We start from the raw sequence: 16,229 nt of genomic DNA, 5'->3' as shown, positions 1-16,229 counted from the left end.
AAGCCTCGAGGTAGTTCAAGGGCAGGAGCACGGCAGAGAAATGTAAAAATATATATTATAGGCGCGTGGAGAAGCGCTTTTCTTCAAATCAATATCAATGCTATTGAGTTTGTACCCCTTCTTCTGCCGTCTACATCTTGATTGCTAACTTGCTGTTGTAGACTAGTTCTCTTACGTAAATCTGAACCATTCATGATACGGGGGACATGTGGTGATGTTATTTAGTTTGACTTTAATCCTGCAGGCAGCATTCTTTGTGAAGCCATAATTATTACAACCAATAGCTTTTGCCTGGAAAATACATAACAACGAATGATCAAACCTTCAAATATTGACATGACTCTCTGGAAACGTATAACAGCAAATTGCTTTGATTTTCAATCTAACGCCAAAATTTCAGCCGCACTCCCTGCAGACGACGTCTCTCTCGGAAATGTGCGAATCGAGGAGACGGCTGAAATTCAGGCTATAAATAATTTAATGTGTAAAAAGCGCCGCTACGACTCAAGTCGTGTTTGTGGTTATTGTGGGATTAGATCCACGAACCATAACTTATAAAAGGGTAAGGAATTTTTTTGGTGTAGCTGACAGTATAATTCCGTCTAAAATCATTTGAATTTGCAGCAATATGTTAATTTCACTGCAGACCCAGAAAAACGACTTCTAATCTGAACTGTTGATTGTTTTCAGTAAATCCACAAGTTGAAGGTCGGACAAAGTATTTTCGTCCGGGTCTTCGTTATTGTCCTGTGTATTATCTGTATGGTAGTGTATTTCTAGGGAAGTGAGCTTCAGAGAATTCTCATTATCTTGTACGTGATTTGATTCCTCGCATCTCTCAAAATCACTCGTTTTATCAGTAGAGTGTTCTTCAGGTGATTTTACATCTTCCTCCCGACAGGGTTTCTCTTCTTGTTGTTCTTCTTCATCTTGTGGACTGCCACTGTGAACTTGAACAGGAGTTTGCTCTCCTAAAATATCATCTACCTCATCCGAATCAACATAATCTAACTCAACACAACCGAGTTCTTCCAGTGTATCTATAGGGCTTCCGGTCACATTGACCAATACCCCCTCTTCGACCTCGCCCTGATAGGAACTCAATTCAAAGCCTGGACTCCCGGGTGACGATGGGGAGTCCGGTTCGCTTCGCCTGTTTTCATGTTCTACAGTTTCGTGAGTTTTGCTGTTGCCATTAGTTCTTCTCTCCTCTTCAGGAATCAAGGCTTGAAGTCTGTCGTAAACTACTTCTTTACTGAGCATATCTGCTTCTGTAGAACCATAGCCTCGATGACCTGATAACGAAAGATTACGAAAAACAGGTTATAGACGCGGGTTATAGAAGACGGTCTAACAAGCTAGCTGTACTCTGGTCATTACGGCTCTCGTTATTGCAAGTGTACAATCAGTATTAAAACACTTTTTTCATCAGCTCTGGCGAAGATATGTAGTATAGAAAATCCCAACACTCAGAGCAAAAATTTGAGACAAAAAAAAAAAGCGAAAGTTTCGTCCCAATCGATCTAACTGAATAGGGACGAGGTACTGGACCTATTGGCAATTTACAATCCTCTCTTGGGGATACGTGACAACTTTTCTGTTCTGACGCAACCTGACACTTCACAACGCTGATGAAGTTCGAGCGATTCGGATGATATATTCGCTTTTTTTGTCTCTAATTTTGCTGTGAGTTTTGGAATTTTCTATACTAAATCAATATACATGTATAGGTATTAGAGTAGAATGACGCGTTAAATGTATCCTGCAAGGAAATTACGATTTCCCCTTCATTGTCCGATGCTCTTGACATGATCATCATCCACAGTCTCTTCCATTGGCCACTTTGAGGTTGCGCTGAAGTCCGGGTCGAGATGGTTGTCAAAGTGCATTGTGGGACTGTTTTGATGGACGAATTTGCCGCCACGTTGAAAATGCGTCCCCCAAAACAGTCCCACAATGCACTTTGACAATCATCTCTACCCGGTCTCCCGCGCAACCTCAAAGTGACGAATACACTTTTGCCAAACAAGGACTTAAATAGCGGGGTACTGGAGACGAGCAAGAAGTGCGAGTGAGGAATGATGGGAACGAGGGAGAGTGAGCGGCAAGAAATAAGACGGAAAATAAAGAAAGGGGCTCTGCTTTCCTGAATCATTATATTATCTATAATATCCCCAAAATAACCGATTGCCAGCAAATGGGAGCAGATCACTGCATCTCTTTCATTTCCTACAGAGTTTAAATTTTACCATCTTTCTTTATCACCATAACAATACAGACAACTCTCGCCTTGCGGACACCCCGCTATAACGGATTCCCCGATAATACGGACGGCAGCTAAATACCAGGCAAAAACATGTTACAGATGTTAGACTGAAATAAACTCCCGCTATTACGGACACTCGCTAATGAGGACACTAACTCGAGGTCCCTACAGTGTCCGCAATAAAGGGAGTTGACCGTATTGGTTAGATCTGAATTACCAGGTAAAAACAACGTGGTATGCATGTTAAGGAAACTGTCGGTGGATGCTCACCTTGTAAGGACCACAAGCCTGACACTTCTAACGTCTTGAGTTTCTTTTCAAGTTCTGCAACTCGATGGCCTAGGATCCTAGCAAGAGAAACAACATCGATGAAGTCAGTTAGACTCTGAAGCTGTAACGGATCTACCTCTAGCATCCCAGAACCTGGCGTCACTCGCGCAAGATCACTCTGAGAAAAAGGGGCCTCGTTATTTCCCTTTCCAAGTTCGTCTTACATTCGCAATTTGTTCATCACTGAAACTTGTATATCTCAAGCCAGTGAATACTGCTTATCGCGCATCTTGATTGGCTGGCTCGGTTCTGAATATTCGGTGATAATTAACTCTAAAAATAATCTGTTGACTTCTCCTCGGTGGTCTATTATTTCCTGACGGTACTACAGTAATTTTAAGCACTACACCTTCACAAACTTACTTGTTAGCACTTCTCAGATGTTGAAGGGCGGTGTCCTTCTCCGACAGAGTTTCTGATAGCGAGTTAGCTAAGAACTGTAAGTCAGCTACAGTGGATGGCGTTGAACTGGAGCCAATATGGGCTAGATGGCCCACAAAATCAGAGATGAGCGAAGGCATGGCTAAAGAAAAAGACACAAACTATTATGAATACTTTCATTCGCTGGTCTTCAGAGAGGCAGGCAGACTCTGATCTGGGCTGTCCAAGACTTGCAAGACTTCGTGGGCAAGACTTTGCGACCGGTAGGAATTTCTCTTTAACTCAGTGCCATACAAGGAGTTTTGCGTTTTGCCTTGGGAAAGTTATTTTATAAAAGCAATAGAAAACTTTTTCCTGTGTTTGCATAGCCTGATATAAACACTCGGGGCGTTGGGAGAATTCTCGACAGTTATGCACACCCTCGACTTCGACTCGGGTTTGCATAACTGTCTCGAATTCTCCCAACCCCTCTCGTGTTTATGTCAGGCTATGCAAACACGGAAAACGTTTTCTATTGCTTAAAGTGCCCATCACCTAAAATTTTATATTTTCTTATCTGAAACTATACCTTATTAAAATAACTTCTGCGAAAAATTTTTGCGGTGTGAACAAAACGCGATTTTTTTACCAATTTTTGAAGTCTACATTTTTGCGGTACACCCGCTCCGCTGATCATGCAAACTAGCAGGCTCACATATGACGTCATGTGACGTAATTTAAGGAACTCGCATGACCCAGCGGTACTCAAAAAAGATAAATTACAAGTAAGGATTGAATCACAATGTCTTCGCAAGAAGAAAGTTTTCCTGAAAAAGAAAAACCTATCAGAACTCTTAATGTTTTTCTGTCGATAAGGTCACGTGTTCCTTAAAGTACGTCATATGACGCCATACTCTGAGAGAAGACTAAGACGAATGGTGTGCAAAAATGGCGGCAAATTTGAACGTTTTAAAAAAAATTATAAAAAAATTGTCTTTGGTTCAAATCGCAAAATTTTTTCGCAGAAGTTATTTTAATAAGGTGTAGTTTCAGATAAGAAAATAATAAATTTTAGGTGATGGGCACTTTAAATGTAAAATGACAGTAAATAAAATAACATTCGACCCCAAATGTCATAAACTCTTAAGAGTGATAACATTAGGCCTTAAATGTACAATTCACGTCATCAATGACGTAAGTAACACGTCATTAAAGGGCTGTAACACGGATGTCTGACAAGATTCATTATGTTAATGTCGCCAATTATCGTATTTACTCGAATAAGCGCCGACAAAGACTAAGCGCCCGCCGCCCCCAACCCCCGATTAAGCGCCGCTCTCATCTCTTTCCGGTTGTCGCTTCGCGGCTTCAGCGAGGCCAAGGGCGAAGCTACGAATAAAACAATGAATTTTTTATCCTCACGCAAATAAATCTCATTTTTACACAGAAAGGTGCTGCACTTAGCCTCGTTATGAAAGTCAGAGTTTTTGAAACTCGGAAATGGCCCATGAACTGAGTTACGTATCGTACATTTACCGTGTTTATTGGTGCTGACGGGAGATCCTGGGTACTGTGCTTGAAGAATCTTGTTCTTCCGCTTCTCAAAAGTGTTCTGAACAAAACAAAGTCAAAATCTCAATCAGATTTCTATCGACAGGTATTACAACATTCCTAAAAAATCAACGGCATAGAAAGTCCTACATGTATGATTAGGACTGTTGTTGGCAAGTTTCGATAACCTGTGTGGTACTCATCATCATTATCATAACTCTTATGATGGAGGGCGCTCGAATTGATACAAAGTCGTTTCCATACGATACGACAATTTCTATCTCTTCAAGTACAGTTTGCGCGTTAAAAAGAAAACATTTTGGGTGAATATTCCTCGTTCTTTTAGCCAAGTTCAGGAGACCATTCACAACTCAACTGAATCAACTTGTATCAAAACGATTTTGTATTGAAATGACCGGTAGGCCTTATGATGACTTAACCGTACAGTAGGAAACGTTAGTCACTGTGAACAACAGCACTCGACCAGATGAAAACATTCCACCTACAGCAGAACCTCGATATAACGAGCCTCTAAATAACGAACCTCTATATATCGAATCTCTATATAACGAACCTCGATATAACGAATTTCTTTATAATGAACCTCGATATAATGAAGTACCTTGGTATAACGAACGTTTTCTTCACCCCAGTCATAGTAAAATATATGAAAAAGAACCTCGTTATAGCTAACATATTGATTTGCCAGTCCCTTGGCCCATCGAGGTTCCACTGTACTTATAACTCCTGGGTTCAAACCGTTCACAATAAAAAGAAAATTTCCAGTCGAAAAAGCTGGAATAGTAAGCAACAAGATATACAAATCAGATCTCGTAGTAATATAAAGATATTTCGAAGAACTGTCTTCTATTCTTCTACTTGCCTCACCTTGTATCTAGCTAAAGCAGATACCGCCATGCTCTTTTCTTCCTTAAGTTGCTTAATTTGCTCCTTTAAATACCTTGAAAAATAAATTGAGAAAAAATTGAAACGACAGCTTCATTAAAATATTTCATGACCCATGGAATCTTCTAACATACAGACATTTGCAGAATTTTCTCTTATTTGCAACTTTGACTTGAAAGAAACATTGCAAACAGGTAAGGTTAAACTGCGTAAAGAAAACATGAGAATTAGGGAAAGGGCAACTAACAAACTGAATTTTACACTCTGTAGCTTGGGTTGAAGGAAGCTCTATTAAAGTGTGCTTTGAAGTAGACATACAGGTAAATCAGTAAAGAAACGTCTAAGAAGTAAACGATTTGTTTTACGGTCATTTTGCCACCAGAACATCTCGTCAGCAAGCAACTCGCCAACAAAAAGTCGAGTCGCCTTCAAGTAACTCGCCACTACATGTAACTGTAATGTCAGCGAAGCTGGCAGGATTGGCGGGCGAGTGCTGTAGTTTTTTGGCGGCAGAGCCGCATGAAGATGGGAGAAGTCAAGAATCCTGGGCATACATTTTTGGTAACCATCTTCTGGTTTTATGATGGACGGACCGGTGTTATCGCCTGAGACCTTGACTCAGTAATCCTAGGTAAATAGACTGTGTCTTGTTGGCAAGTCTACTTCTTGGTGGCACTTTCGTTGGTGGGGAGATGGTTTAGTGGCGAGGTGACCGGATACCGACGATTTGCAACCGTGGTTTACAACTGGACAACACTTAAAACGTGTTTTAGCGTTTAAGCTTTACATAGAAATTCGGATTTGATGGAACTGTCATTTTAAGCTTACTCTACGTGACATGGATAGTTTTACCACGTCACAAGTTACAGTGATGACCACAACTTGCAAAACGTGTTAGCAAACTGTCACACCAACCTGTTTTCCATAAGAACGGAGTCTATATCGACTAGTCTCCTATCATCAGCACCAAGGATGAAGTTAAGCTGTGTGTTGAGTCTGTCTGACTTGTCTTTATAGTGATCTCTCTAAATGGATAAAAACATATAGGACCATGTTGGCTTAGGGGAAGGGTAGGTGGGCAGTTTCCCAAAATCGTATCCTAACAATTTGAGACTTTACATTCCAAATGTTTTGCCAAATAGCATGAAGAGGTTAAGATGCTCATGATATCACAGGCCAGTTAACCCAATTGTAACATGAGGTTGTACCCCCCATGGGGGTACCCAAAAAATGTTTATACGGGGAGACTCCGCCCCGAGGTCCAATCCCTTACCCTTTCATATATCCTTTTTCACAGAAAAGTAGCCTATGCCGCAGACGAAACTAAACCCTGGTTAAGTCCGTCTGTGAAACATTGAAATCCTTGTTCTCGGCCCCCACCTGTGTACTGGCATTTGAGTATGCGCCATGATTGGCCTGTTAAAAATACCATTTTCGACTTGCCAATCAAGATGAAAGGAAATTCGAAAGGTACTTCCGGTAATTCATTGAGTCCGTTACGTTGGTAGTCCTGAACAAGGATCTCGGCGCTGCTTCGCAGACTTTACTAACCGCAGTTAAATTACGTCTGCGACGCAGGCTAACAGAAAAGGTGCCCCTTTCAACATACCTAGTTTTGAACTTTGCATGCCTTTAACTGCTGTAAACACACTGTCTTTAAAATGAATAAATTACAAACCAGGGCCCAATTGTTCGAAGGCCGATTAGCGCTTAACCCGGGGTTAAATTTAACCCAGGTTTCTTTTTCTTGTGTTCAAAAGCATTTTGTCAGATAATTTTCTGTGCTATTTATAGAGCTTCCAATCATCAACTTGTAGACAAAAAGGATTAAAACTGAAATGCTTTCTAAGCTTTCATATCTGAATTCAAATATCGCACTAACCCTGGGTTATCTTAACCCAGCATTGAACAACTCGGCCCAGAACATTTTCTTGACTCCTTCGCGGTCATAAAATGCATCTGTTAGACCTTATGGGCCTTTTTACAGAGTGTAATGGGAGATTTCCCTACCCTTTCATATACATGAAGCCTGAACCCAGGCCCGATTCTAGGATGAATACTGACTGATTTCGTACACGAGCGCCAAAGCATAAGCTTTTCAGGGGGTGGAGGGAGAGGGAGGAGGGGATGGGGGGTCTGGAGGCATGTTTCCTAGGAAGTTTTTTGGATTTAACTTGGCCCATTCCATTCTCTTCAGATGAGGCCTTGCAAATCGGCAGATTTATGAGGACTATTTATGTATCTATTATGAAAAATCTGACCAATTTCCATAAAACTGTGGAAACTGGTGTGGATCCACAACTGGTACCCTTTTTGAGCAGAGCTGCTCCGTATAGGCCATTATACAGAGTACCCCAGGGTTGTAACCTTGAATTGTGAGTATTTCTACTTCGCCTTGAATGGGATGGCAAGTCCATCGCAGGGCTGGCTACCCCAAACAGTAGATCACCGGTAACGGGTAATTTATACACTGTGGTAAAGGGCAAAGGGGTAGGAGAGAACCCTGGGAACGAGGTTGGGCAAAGTTTCTTGACTAAGGAAATGAAGAGAAAGCAAGCCTCTGACTTGGACCTTCTCCCTCTTACAGAAATATTTAACTCTCTTAAGTCCTCTTTCCAACAGTATATTTAAAGCATAAGGAGCGTTAATGTTTAAGCATAATTATAAGGAAAGAATGGCTTCTGATTTGAGGAAGAAACAAAAAAATTACTGTATTTATACTACTACATGAGAAATTTCTGCAATTTGATTGGCTTAGAGCAGTGGTATTTCAGCTTAATTTGAAATACCTAAATGTGAAAAATTACAAAACCTTTGCGGGTAGTAGTATAAACAAATAATAGCATGATTTGTACGTGATATTAGGTATAAATACCACTTCGTGATATTTCCAAATTGTCTCAAATTTCACTCGCCTAACGGCTCGTGAAATTATGTATTACAATCTCGAAATATCACTCGTGGTATTTATGCCAAATATCACCACAAATCGTGCTATTACCTTTACAAAAAGACAATAACACTGTTCCATGCCGATTTAGCATTATTATCATATACATTGTATTAACCTGTTAAGCCCTATTGTGATCAGCATCAAATTTCTCCTTGTAATATCAATGCTTTGTAAAACAGAGTGATCATGAGAATTATGGACATGATCACACAAGATTTACTTGATATTGTATCAACTTCTCCCCACTACTTCTGTAGGAAATGAATAGGGGTAACAAATGAGAATTCAAGTTTTGATCTTGGGGTTTAAGGGGTCAAATAAAAAATTCAGTTCATACCTCCATAGCAATCTCAGCTTTCTCATCACTTATGGCAAGTTTCTCTCTTCCCAGCTCCACCAACTTTACACAACAAAATAATTATAATATATCAGATGGCTCATACTACATTTTTATACTTTGTTGATGAACGTTCTTTCTTCTTCTTAAATGTTTGATCAAAGTCTAAGTTGTACAAATTAATATAATTAAATAAAGAGTCCAAAATTCTTTCTACTGATGCCAAACAATCATGTTCTTAACATAGTTTACATACTCGATAAAAACAAAAGCAACAGTGACGTTTTGGGAAAGAATACCCAGAGGAACTTTAGTTCCTTATAATTTTGTTCAAAACCACTGCTCATGACTGTAGATGATGGTGATACACCCTGTACATAAAAACCCTTACTATTGGGAGCCCAGTTCATTTTCTTTTAGAAAAGATGGCTCGAGATCTGAGAAGCAGGTGGCAGTTTCTCTTTGGCATACGCTCGAACCTCCCGTAAGCAATTACCCAAAATGCATATACTGGAGGTGGTCGCTTACAAGAATCGAACCACAGGGGGCCTCTACTGAGAAGAGGTCCGGGCTCATCTACTTTATGGAAGATAATTTATTGCATGCAATTTCCAAGTTATGCCATGTGTAGTTCCATGTTGTCACTAAAGCTCTTCATATATTCTAAGTACCATAGTGCACACAGTGTATATACATTGTCGAGATCAGAATGCATTAAGTGGTCACTTACAGAAGATTAAAAACAATGGTAAATCATGAAACTTTCAGGTCCAAAAAGTGGATGAGGTTGCTTACTAGAGGTTCCAGCTGTAAGGTTTTGTCTGGAGGAGGTTTGGTGTTTTTTAGATAGGCGGTCACTTATGGGAGGTGGTTGCTCACGAGAGGAGGTCGCACACGGAAGTTCAACTGTATTTGGAAATCGATCACATATGATATTATAGGCTATATTTTTCCAAAATTTTCTTGCATCACGTTGTGCCTAGACCCATACAGAGGGTGGGGCCATCTCCAGCGTCACTTGCAAACTCACCCTTTATGTGGGAGTCTGCAAGTAACCCTGGACAAGGCAATTTTTTAAACCATGCATGCTATCATAGCCTCAGTTTGCTATCAATGAAATGCCAAAAAAAACATGGCTTCTACACCTGGATTAGCTCATGGGTTTGACTCCAGCATCCAGACAAATACTCAGGGTCTTAAACTAACTAGGAAAAAAAAGGAATACCTTTGCTCTGCATGCAAACGGCTGGACAAAAATGGTGTTCCCATCTCCAGCAGGAGACATAAAAATAGTGTCCTCAATTAGTACTTTTTTGCCACTCAAATAAAGTGCATTTTTTAAATATAATAAGTTAGCACAAAATTTACTGGGTGTATGCCTCATTTCTATACCTTCTCTTGGTTTTCTTCAAGTTGGGAAATGAGATCCTGACGTGGATCCATGCCATTGGCACCAGCTTTGAGTCCACAGTTACAGTTCTTTTGTTTAGCTAATGCATCATGCAGTAGCTGTATATCCTCCTGAGCATCACGGTAAAGCTGACGCAGCTCAGCTAGGTCTTTTATCAGCGCCTTGTTTTCACCACGTGACTCACACAATAACTGTGATAATGTCTACAATGAGAACATAAACAAAAACATGTAATTAAAGGATCAGATTACATTTGGAGCCCTAAAAACGATGGGTGCATTCTTCTGGGACTTCAGTGTACTTTGTGTCAGATAACTGTATTATTATTATTAAAATAAATGGTAATCCTCTTAATTGAGATAGCTAGAACACAAACTCATATATTCCAGGTTTTTGGAATATCCTACTCTTAAATCTCGCAACCATGTACTTAATTTCAACAAAATAAAATTTAGAGAAATGTATACCTTCATAATTTTCAATACCACAAGTATGGACTTAGAATGCTAATGGAGTATAAAACGTAAGTCACCTTTTGTTTTCTTTCTCTGACATTCTGAAGCTCTTGTTCCCACACACTCTGACCACAGAATGAGGCACCTCTCTAAAGAGCACAATTAATACCCGGTCATAACCAGAGAACAATGATAAATTTTCAACCAAACCTTTGCCAACAGGTGCCATGATAGGATTTCGAGAGAAATGTTTATTAATCTTTGACAAGATAGCCAAATTTAATATAATTTAATCCATTTTCAATGAATACATTACACACAACCAAGCAGATAGCGGCAGGAAAGCACTATTCGGGAACATTAAAAACATACAAGCTAGCTCAAGCAATTTAAAAAAAGACTTACCATGTATAAAAAAAAGGGAAAAGAAATTGTCAGAAAACATACCAGAAATAAACTGTTATATGTGTTACTGATACTGTTAAGTAACACATATGTTAATTTAACTGTTAATCACTGGTTATCAATTAATACCAAGAATTCTGAACTACCTTTTTAGTAGGTGTCTGTGCATTATTTTTGTCTGCTTGCTTGTTTTCTTGTGCTCTCTCCTTTCGTTTATAATCCTCAACCTCTTTTAGCTACAAAAGACCAGAGAGAATAAGTGGGTGCGACCTGGACTCTTGACATTTGGTGTCATCTTATTTTACTGGCAAATTACTGGGCTGTCACCAATGGCCCCAGGCCAGGGCCACTTGACATCTGAGCGACAGCCCTGCTTCCCTTGGTTCAACAGACTTGTCTCCTGGGTGCCGCCCTGCTCAAAAACCAAAATTTTCTAAAATCTGGCAGTTTGATCAGAAATGACAAATAAAGAGCCTCCAAGTGGATGTGCCACCACTGACAAAATGATATTATTAGTAGTTATTTTATTTTATTGAACTAAGGGCGCTTTCCATTTGTCAGAACTGACCAGCCAGACCATTCCCGTCATGATGAGAATTTCACTTTTAATCAAAACTATCCAGCAAGATCAGTCAAATCCTAAACAGTATGCACGAAGGAGATGGTTTTCAGCAAAAACCCTTTTGAAAAAGCTGATTTCATTTGCTAACTGACTGGTCCGGCAATAGTCCGGCCGGCCAGTTCTGACAAATGGATAGCACCCTAAGGCTGTTGTACAGGGACATGTTATCATAACACAACTTGCCATTGTTTTTTAACTTGTTATCACACTTACCAGTTGTTTTATCTTCGATTTATAAATGTCTCTTTCCCTTTGGCATAATTCCAAGTCACTTGTTAAAATCTTGAGAGCTTCTCTTTTGCTATTTAGCTTCTTCTTGCAAACGTTATACTACAAATTACAAAATAATCACACAATTGACAATAAAGTACATGTAAAAGTAGTTTCTTGTCAAGATATTCCCCCTGAATAAGGAAGCATGCATCAAGAGGCTTAGAATCAATTCTTAATTAATTTAATTTAATCCATTTTACTGCATATAATATGATAAATAATAACGACACAAGTGAGCAGCAGGGAAGAACTAGAAGGGTACCAAAGAACCATACAGGCTAGTCCACCCTTGACTAGGAAACAATCTTTTCCCAGGCCTTAAACAAATTGACCCAACAGCTTACAATGTCTTAAGCTATGTACATGGTCAAGATAATGAACCACAATATAAACAAACTTGATTTGACTATCAAGATTCTTTTCTTTTTTTCCCCTTTTGGACAAAACATTTTCTATAAAAAGGAACAGTTTTTGGTAATATATTAACAACTATAATGTGATTTGCTCTGCATGTATAATCCTCACAAGTTGTTCACTTCTGCTCCCAAGGAGAAGGCCCTCTTAGCGGGGTATGTATGTCCCTCGTCTGAATTTCAAAAGTGGTCGTTTCGCATACCTATGGAAGAGGAGGCCATGTCTCTTTCGGTATTTTACTATTGTATTTGTGATTTTCCCTGTAGCTGTAACAGTTTCAAGCCAAATTCATGTATGTCTCGCCATTTCATTCGCCTTACAGACTGTATGTCACTGTTCCAAGGCCATGTCACTTGTTGGAATTCAATTTTAACAGGGCCTTGAGCAGGGAGTCACTGTTTTACCAGTAGGGAGCTTAAGCAACGACGACGGCGACTTCCACAAGAATGGAAAAAAAGCAAGGGTTTAGATTGGCAAAACAACAGCTCTGCATGTGCATCACGCTTTTTTGTAGAATTCTTTGAAGTCACTGCACGACTACGACGTGAAAATACCTACTTTCACATTTTGTGGAGGACGCGAACACAAGACAATGACTTTCATTTTCTTTTCCTGAACTTTGATACAGAGCTCTAGAATTCAGCTCCAGAGAAAATTACCAACATTTCACAAATTGAATGAGATGGAATAAGCATGATTAAGCTTGAAGTAGTGCGACTTCACATTTTAAGTGACGTTTTCGTAGCCGTCGCCGTTGTTGTTGCTTAAGCTCCCTAGTACTATAGGTAACTGTTACTTGGGTAGGCTGGGGTGGACATTGTTCATGTCTTAGGAATTTTTGAAAAAATTGCTGCCTAAAAAGTAGAAAGACATAGCTCAGATTTACTTCACCAACATCTGACAGGGCCTCATTCAAGTTGTGGGTAGAAAGACAAAATTCTCTTAAATTCAAATTTTCTCCTTACCCTGGGAAGGGAAGTAGTGTAAAGATAATTTTTAAGTCTTTTACCCTATCTGATTTGTCCAGGAGAATTAGGGGCTGTTTACATATTCACTTTTTCCCCGCTTAATGTCAGCTGGACATTTAGGGGGGAGGGGGTTAAGGAAGTGGACATCAGTACAGGACATTTTTGGACAAAAGCAAACTGATGCATTTTCATAAATTTTACGTCACGTGGGGAGCGGCACCGGTGTGACATTTTTTTTAAGAAAAAGCACGACCAATTAAAGAAGTGAATGAAAACTGTGATCTTTTATAAAACTCTGCTCTTAACGACCAGCAAATTGAATATTATACTGGTATATGGTGATTTTTTAAACCCTATCCTAAATCACTAATAAATTGTTAAAAAACCAAAAATTATAGTTAGTTTACTGATAATAATTATTGTAAATACTTTTGTCAGAATACAACTGGAATCTTTTTTCAAAACATACTTCCAACGTCAGCATTTTTTTTTTCAGAATCCGTTCACAGCCTCATTGGACAAAATCCAAGGCAATCATAATTCAATCTTACCACAAATGACAATACTTTGACTTAAACTGAATAAGGTATAAAGTCGATAGCTTTTATAATGAGCAACAGTCTATCTTAACAGTGTTAGCACAAGTGGCAAACCCAGTTTATTTCCTCGAATTCTTCCTCACTAGGCTAATATTATTATCAGTATATACAGATATTCTCATAATTAGTTGTACCGTAAAACTCCCTGATAAAGTGAGCATTAGTCACACGAAACGTGTAGGAGATAATAAAACAGTTTTTACTTCACAAATGTGCTGTCATTGGTTTATCCCTTTGAAATATTTTAGAAATATAATGAAGTTTCTACCATGTTTTAAAACCAGTAAATTGTGTTGATACGGCTGATATCTTTACGTAAGTGCATGTCAGTCAGTATTCCTTCTGGAGTGCTGTGACTTTCTGGGCAGCAAAATTTCAAGTGGACTTTAAGGAGGGGGGTGGGGTACGTCTGACCTAAGCGGGGAAAGGTGAATATGTCGACGGCCGCTCTGTTGCTATAGATTTGGACATTTTACATGTGAAAAACGTGACAGGGCTATTTGCATACTAACAGCTGTTGGTACAAACAATCATTTGCATTTGCGATTTGAATAAATTAGTAATGCAACAGGTAAACTGAGAAAAGTAGTAGAACAGCTTGCGATTTACATGAACACTCTGATCGATGCTTTGCTTTCCGCCTATATTCATTTGATACATAAATCTTTATAAAGATCACTTTCATTTCATAAGCAGTCTTGCACTTTTTGCCGACTAGTTAAGCTTTTTGAAAGCAAACCTACAAAATAGTTCACGCCCCAAATTGCCAAATTGGCTCAAAACCATTTCAACATCACTGAATTACCTCGAGTAATGCTAAGCGAATACTTGTTGATAAGATAAACATTAGCTTTTTTAGCATTATCCCAGTGAGGGTATTCTCATTGTTTTTCCCGACCACTGGTATCAGAAAACTGAATTCTCACCGTATCGCTTTTAGTCGTAGCTTTACAAAAAGGTAAGAATTAAAAATGAAATAAGAAACTGTTCACTGTTGTTAAAGGACAATTGTGCCGAAGGAAAGTGAAATCAAATCAGCTGATTCTTGAGTTAAGAAAAAAACCTTACTTCGTTTACGAGAATGGTCCATTCTCTCTCACTTCTTGCCAAAGTCATTCCATCCAAACCAGCATAAGCTTAGCACAACATTAAAGAATGGAAGTGACATCAAAGATCAGTAAAACTCAGTTTGTTCCTGATCATGGTCAACAACTCTCATCTCCTTCGTGGCAAAATTTGTTTTTTCACAGGGGGAATGAGTTCTAGTACCCAGACCTCCTCAAATACCCTTTGCGAGAAGATTCAAAACCAATGCGCACGATGCATAGGAAAACATTTGGTATCTTGAAAATAGCTAAGAAGAATAACAAAATCGATGCAGTGTATCTATAAAATGAAAAAAAAAAAACGATCAAGTTTTAAGCTTGTCGGCCTCTGGGCATGGGATAGCAGTCCCCCCGACTGTTTCATGCGTTTGGACATTGAAGAGTGGTGCGAAATGACGAGCCGAGGAAATAAAGTACTGTTTTCTTCTTGCTGCACGGACGCATTGAACAGGCTTTGAATGAGATCGTGAAACTCCACAAATGAAACTCAGCAGGAACAGACAAATCGGCTAGAGGTCGAATATTTTGTCTGATATTTTGGACGCACCTCGAATGGGTCTCGAATGTGAAGGGGTTTTCGGTACGGATGCATAGGTTAAGCTGAACATAGTTAATGGAGGTGACTGGTTATGAAGCCCGGCAAACATCAAAGGAGCAAACAAAGATGCCAAGATTTATGTTAGAAGGTCCATGACCCTGCACAATCTTTTGTTTTGCGTTCATACGTTATGCATGAATTACGTAACCAGCACGTTTCTATTGGTTAGTTCCTCAGTACGGAGTAAACAACTGTTGTGTTTTGTGCAGGGTCAAGGCCAAAAAAGAGAACAAAAACATACAACAAAGAACTTTGTCGGGTTTCTAACCATTCCCTCTATTAACTATGAGCTGAAGGCTATACAAAAGTCTGTAAATTTTCTTTTTTTTTTATTTAAACTCATACTTAGCACCGAATCTAGTGGTATAAGATAAATTAAAGAAAACCTATTGAGACGCAGTGATTAATAATTAATTTCGATTCTTTTGTTTTATTTCCCTCAGCCTCCGTGCTAGCCAAGGATGACTTTTGATAATATGAAAAAGGCAGAAAACACCATGGATAAATTAGTTTGATGAAAAGCAAAACAACCTGAAACAAGATTCAAGAGGCGTTTCAAAAATCGGGGTGGAATATTATGGACTGAAGAAAAAGGAACTTAAAAACGGTCAAAAGAAACTAGATCGATTTGCGAACGTTTGAAAAAGTTGTTGGGCTACTGGTTAAGCTGCGGAT

At 39.2% G+C, this 16,229-nt stretch overlaps 1 protein-coding gene across 1 annotated transcript; it reads right to left on the bottom strand.

Moving 5' to 3' along the window:
• Positions 1-212: 212 nt before the first annotated feature.
• Positions 213-15,085, bottom strand: LOC140935984 (uncharacterized). The gene is made up of 12 exons (XM_073385563.1): positions 14,919-15,085; positions 11,810-11,926; positions 11,121-11,210; positions 10,647-10,718; positions 10,096-10,317; positions 8,704-8,766; positions 6,329-6,438; positions 5,396-5,468; positions 4,493-4,568; positions 2,960-3,119; positions 2,537-2,613; positions 213-1,295 (listed from the first exon to the last, which is right to left on the bottom strand). The coding sequence occupies exons 1-12, from the start codon at positions 14,964-14,966 to the stop codon at positions 664-666; spliced, it is 1,740 nt and encodes a 579-aa protein (XP_073241664.1). The 5' UTR covers positions 14,967-15,085; the 3' UTR covers positions 213-663.
• Positions 15,086-16,229: the final 1,144 nt, after the last annotated feature.

Source organism: Porites lutea, chromosome 4 (genome assembly GCF_958299795.1).
Source record: "Porites lutea chromosome 4, jaPorLute2.1, whole genome shotgun sequence".
NCBI classification, from domain to species: domain Eukaryota; kingdom Metazoa; phylum Cnidaria; class Anthozoa; order Scleractinia; family Poritidae; genus Porites; species Porites lutea.
This window is presented reverse-complemented; position numbering and strand designations above follow the sequence as displayed.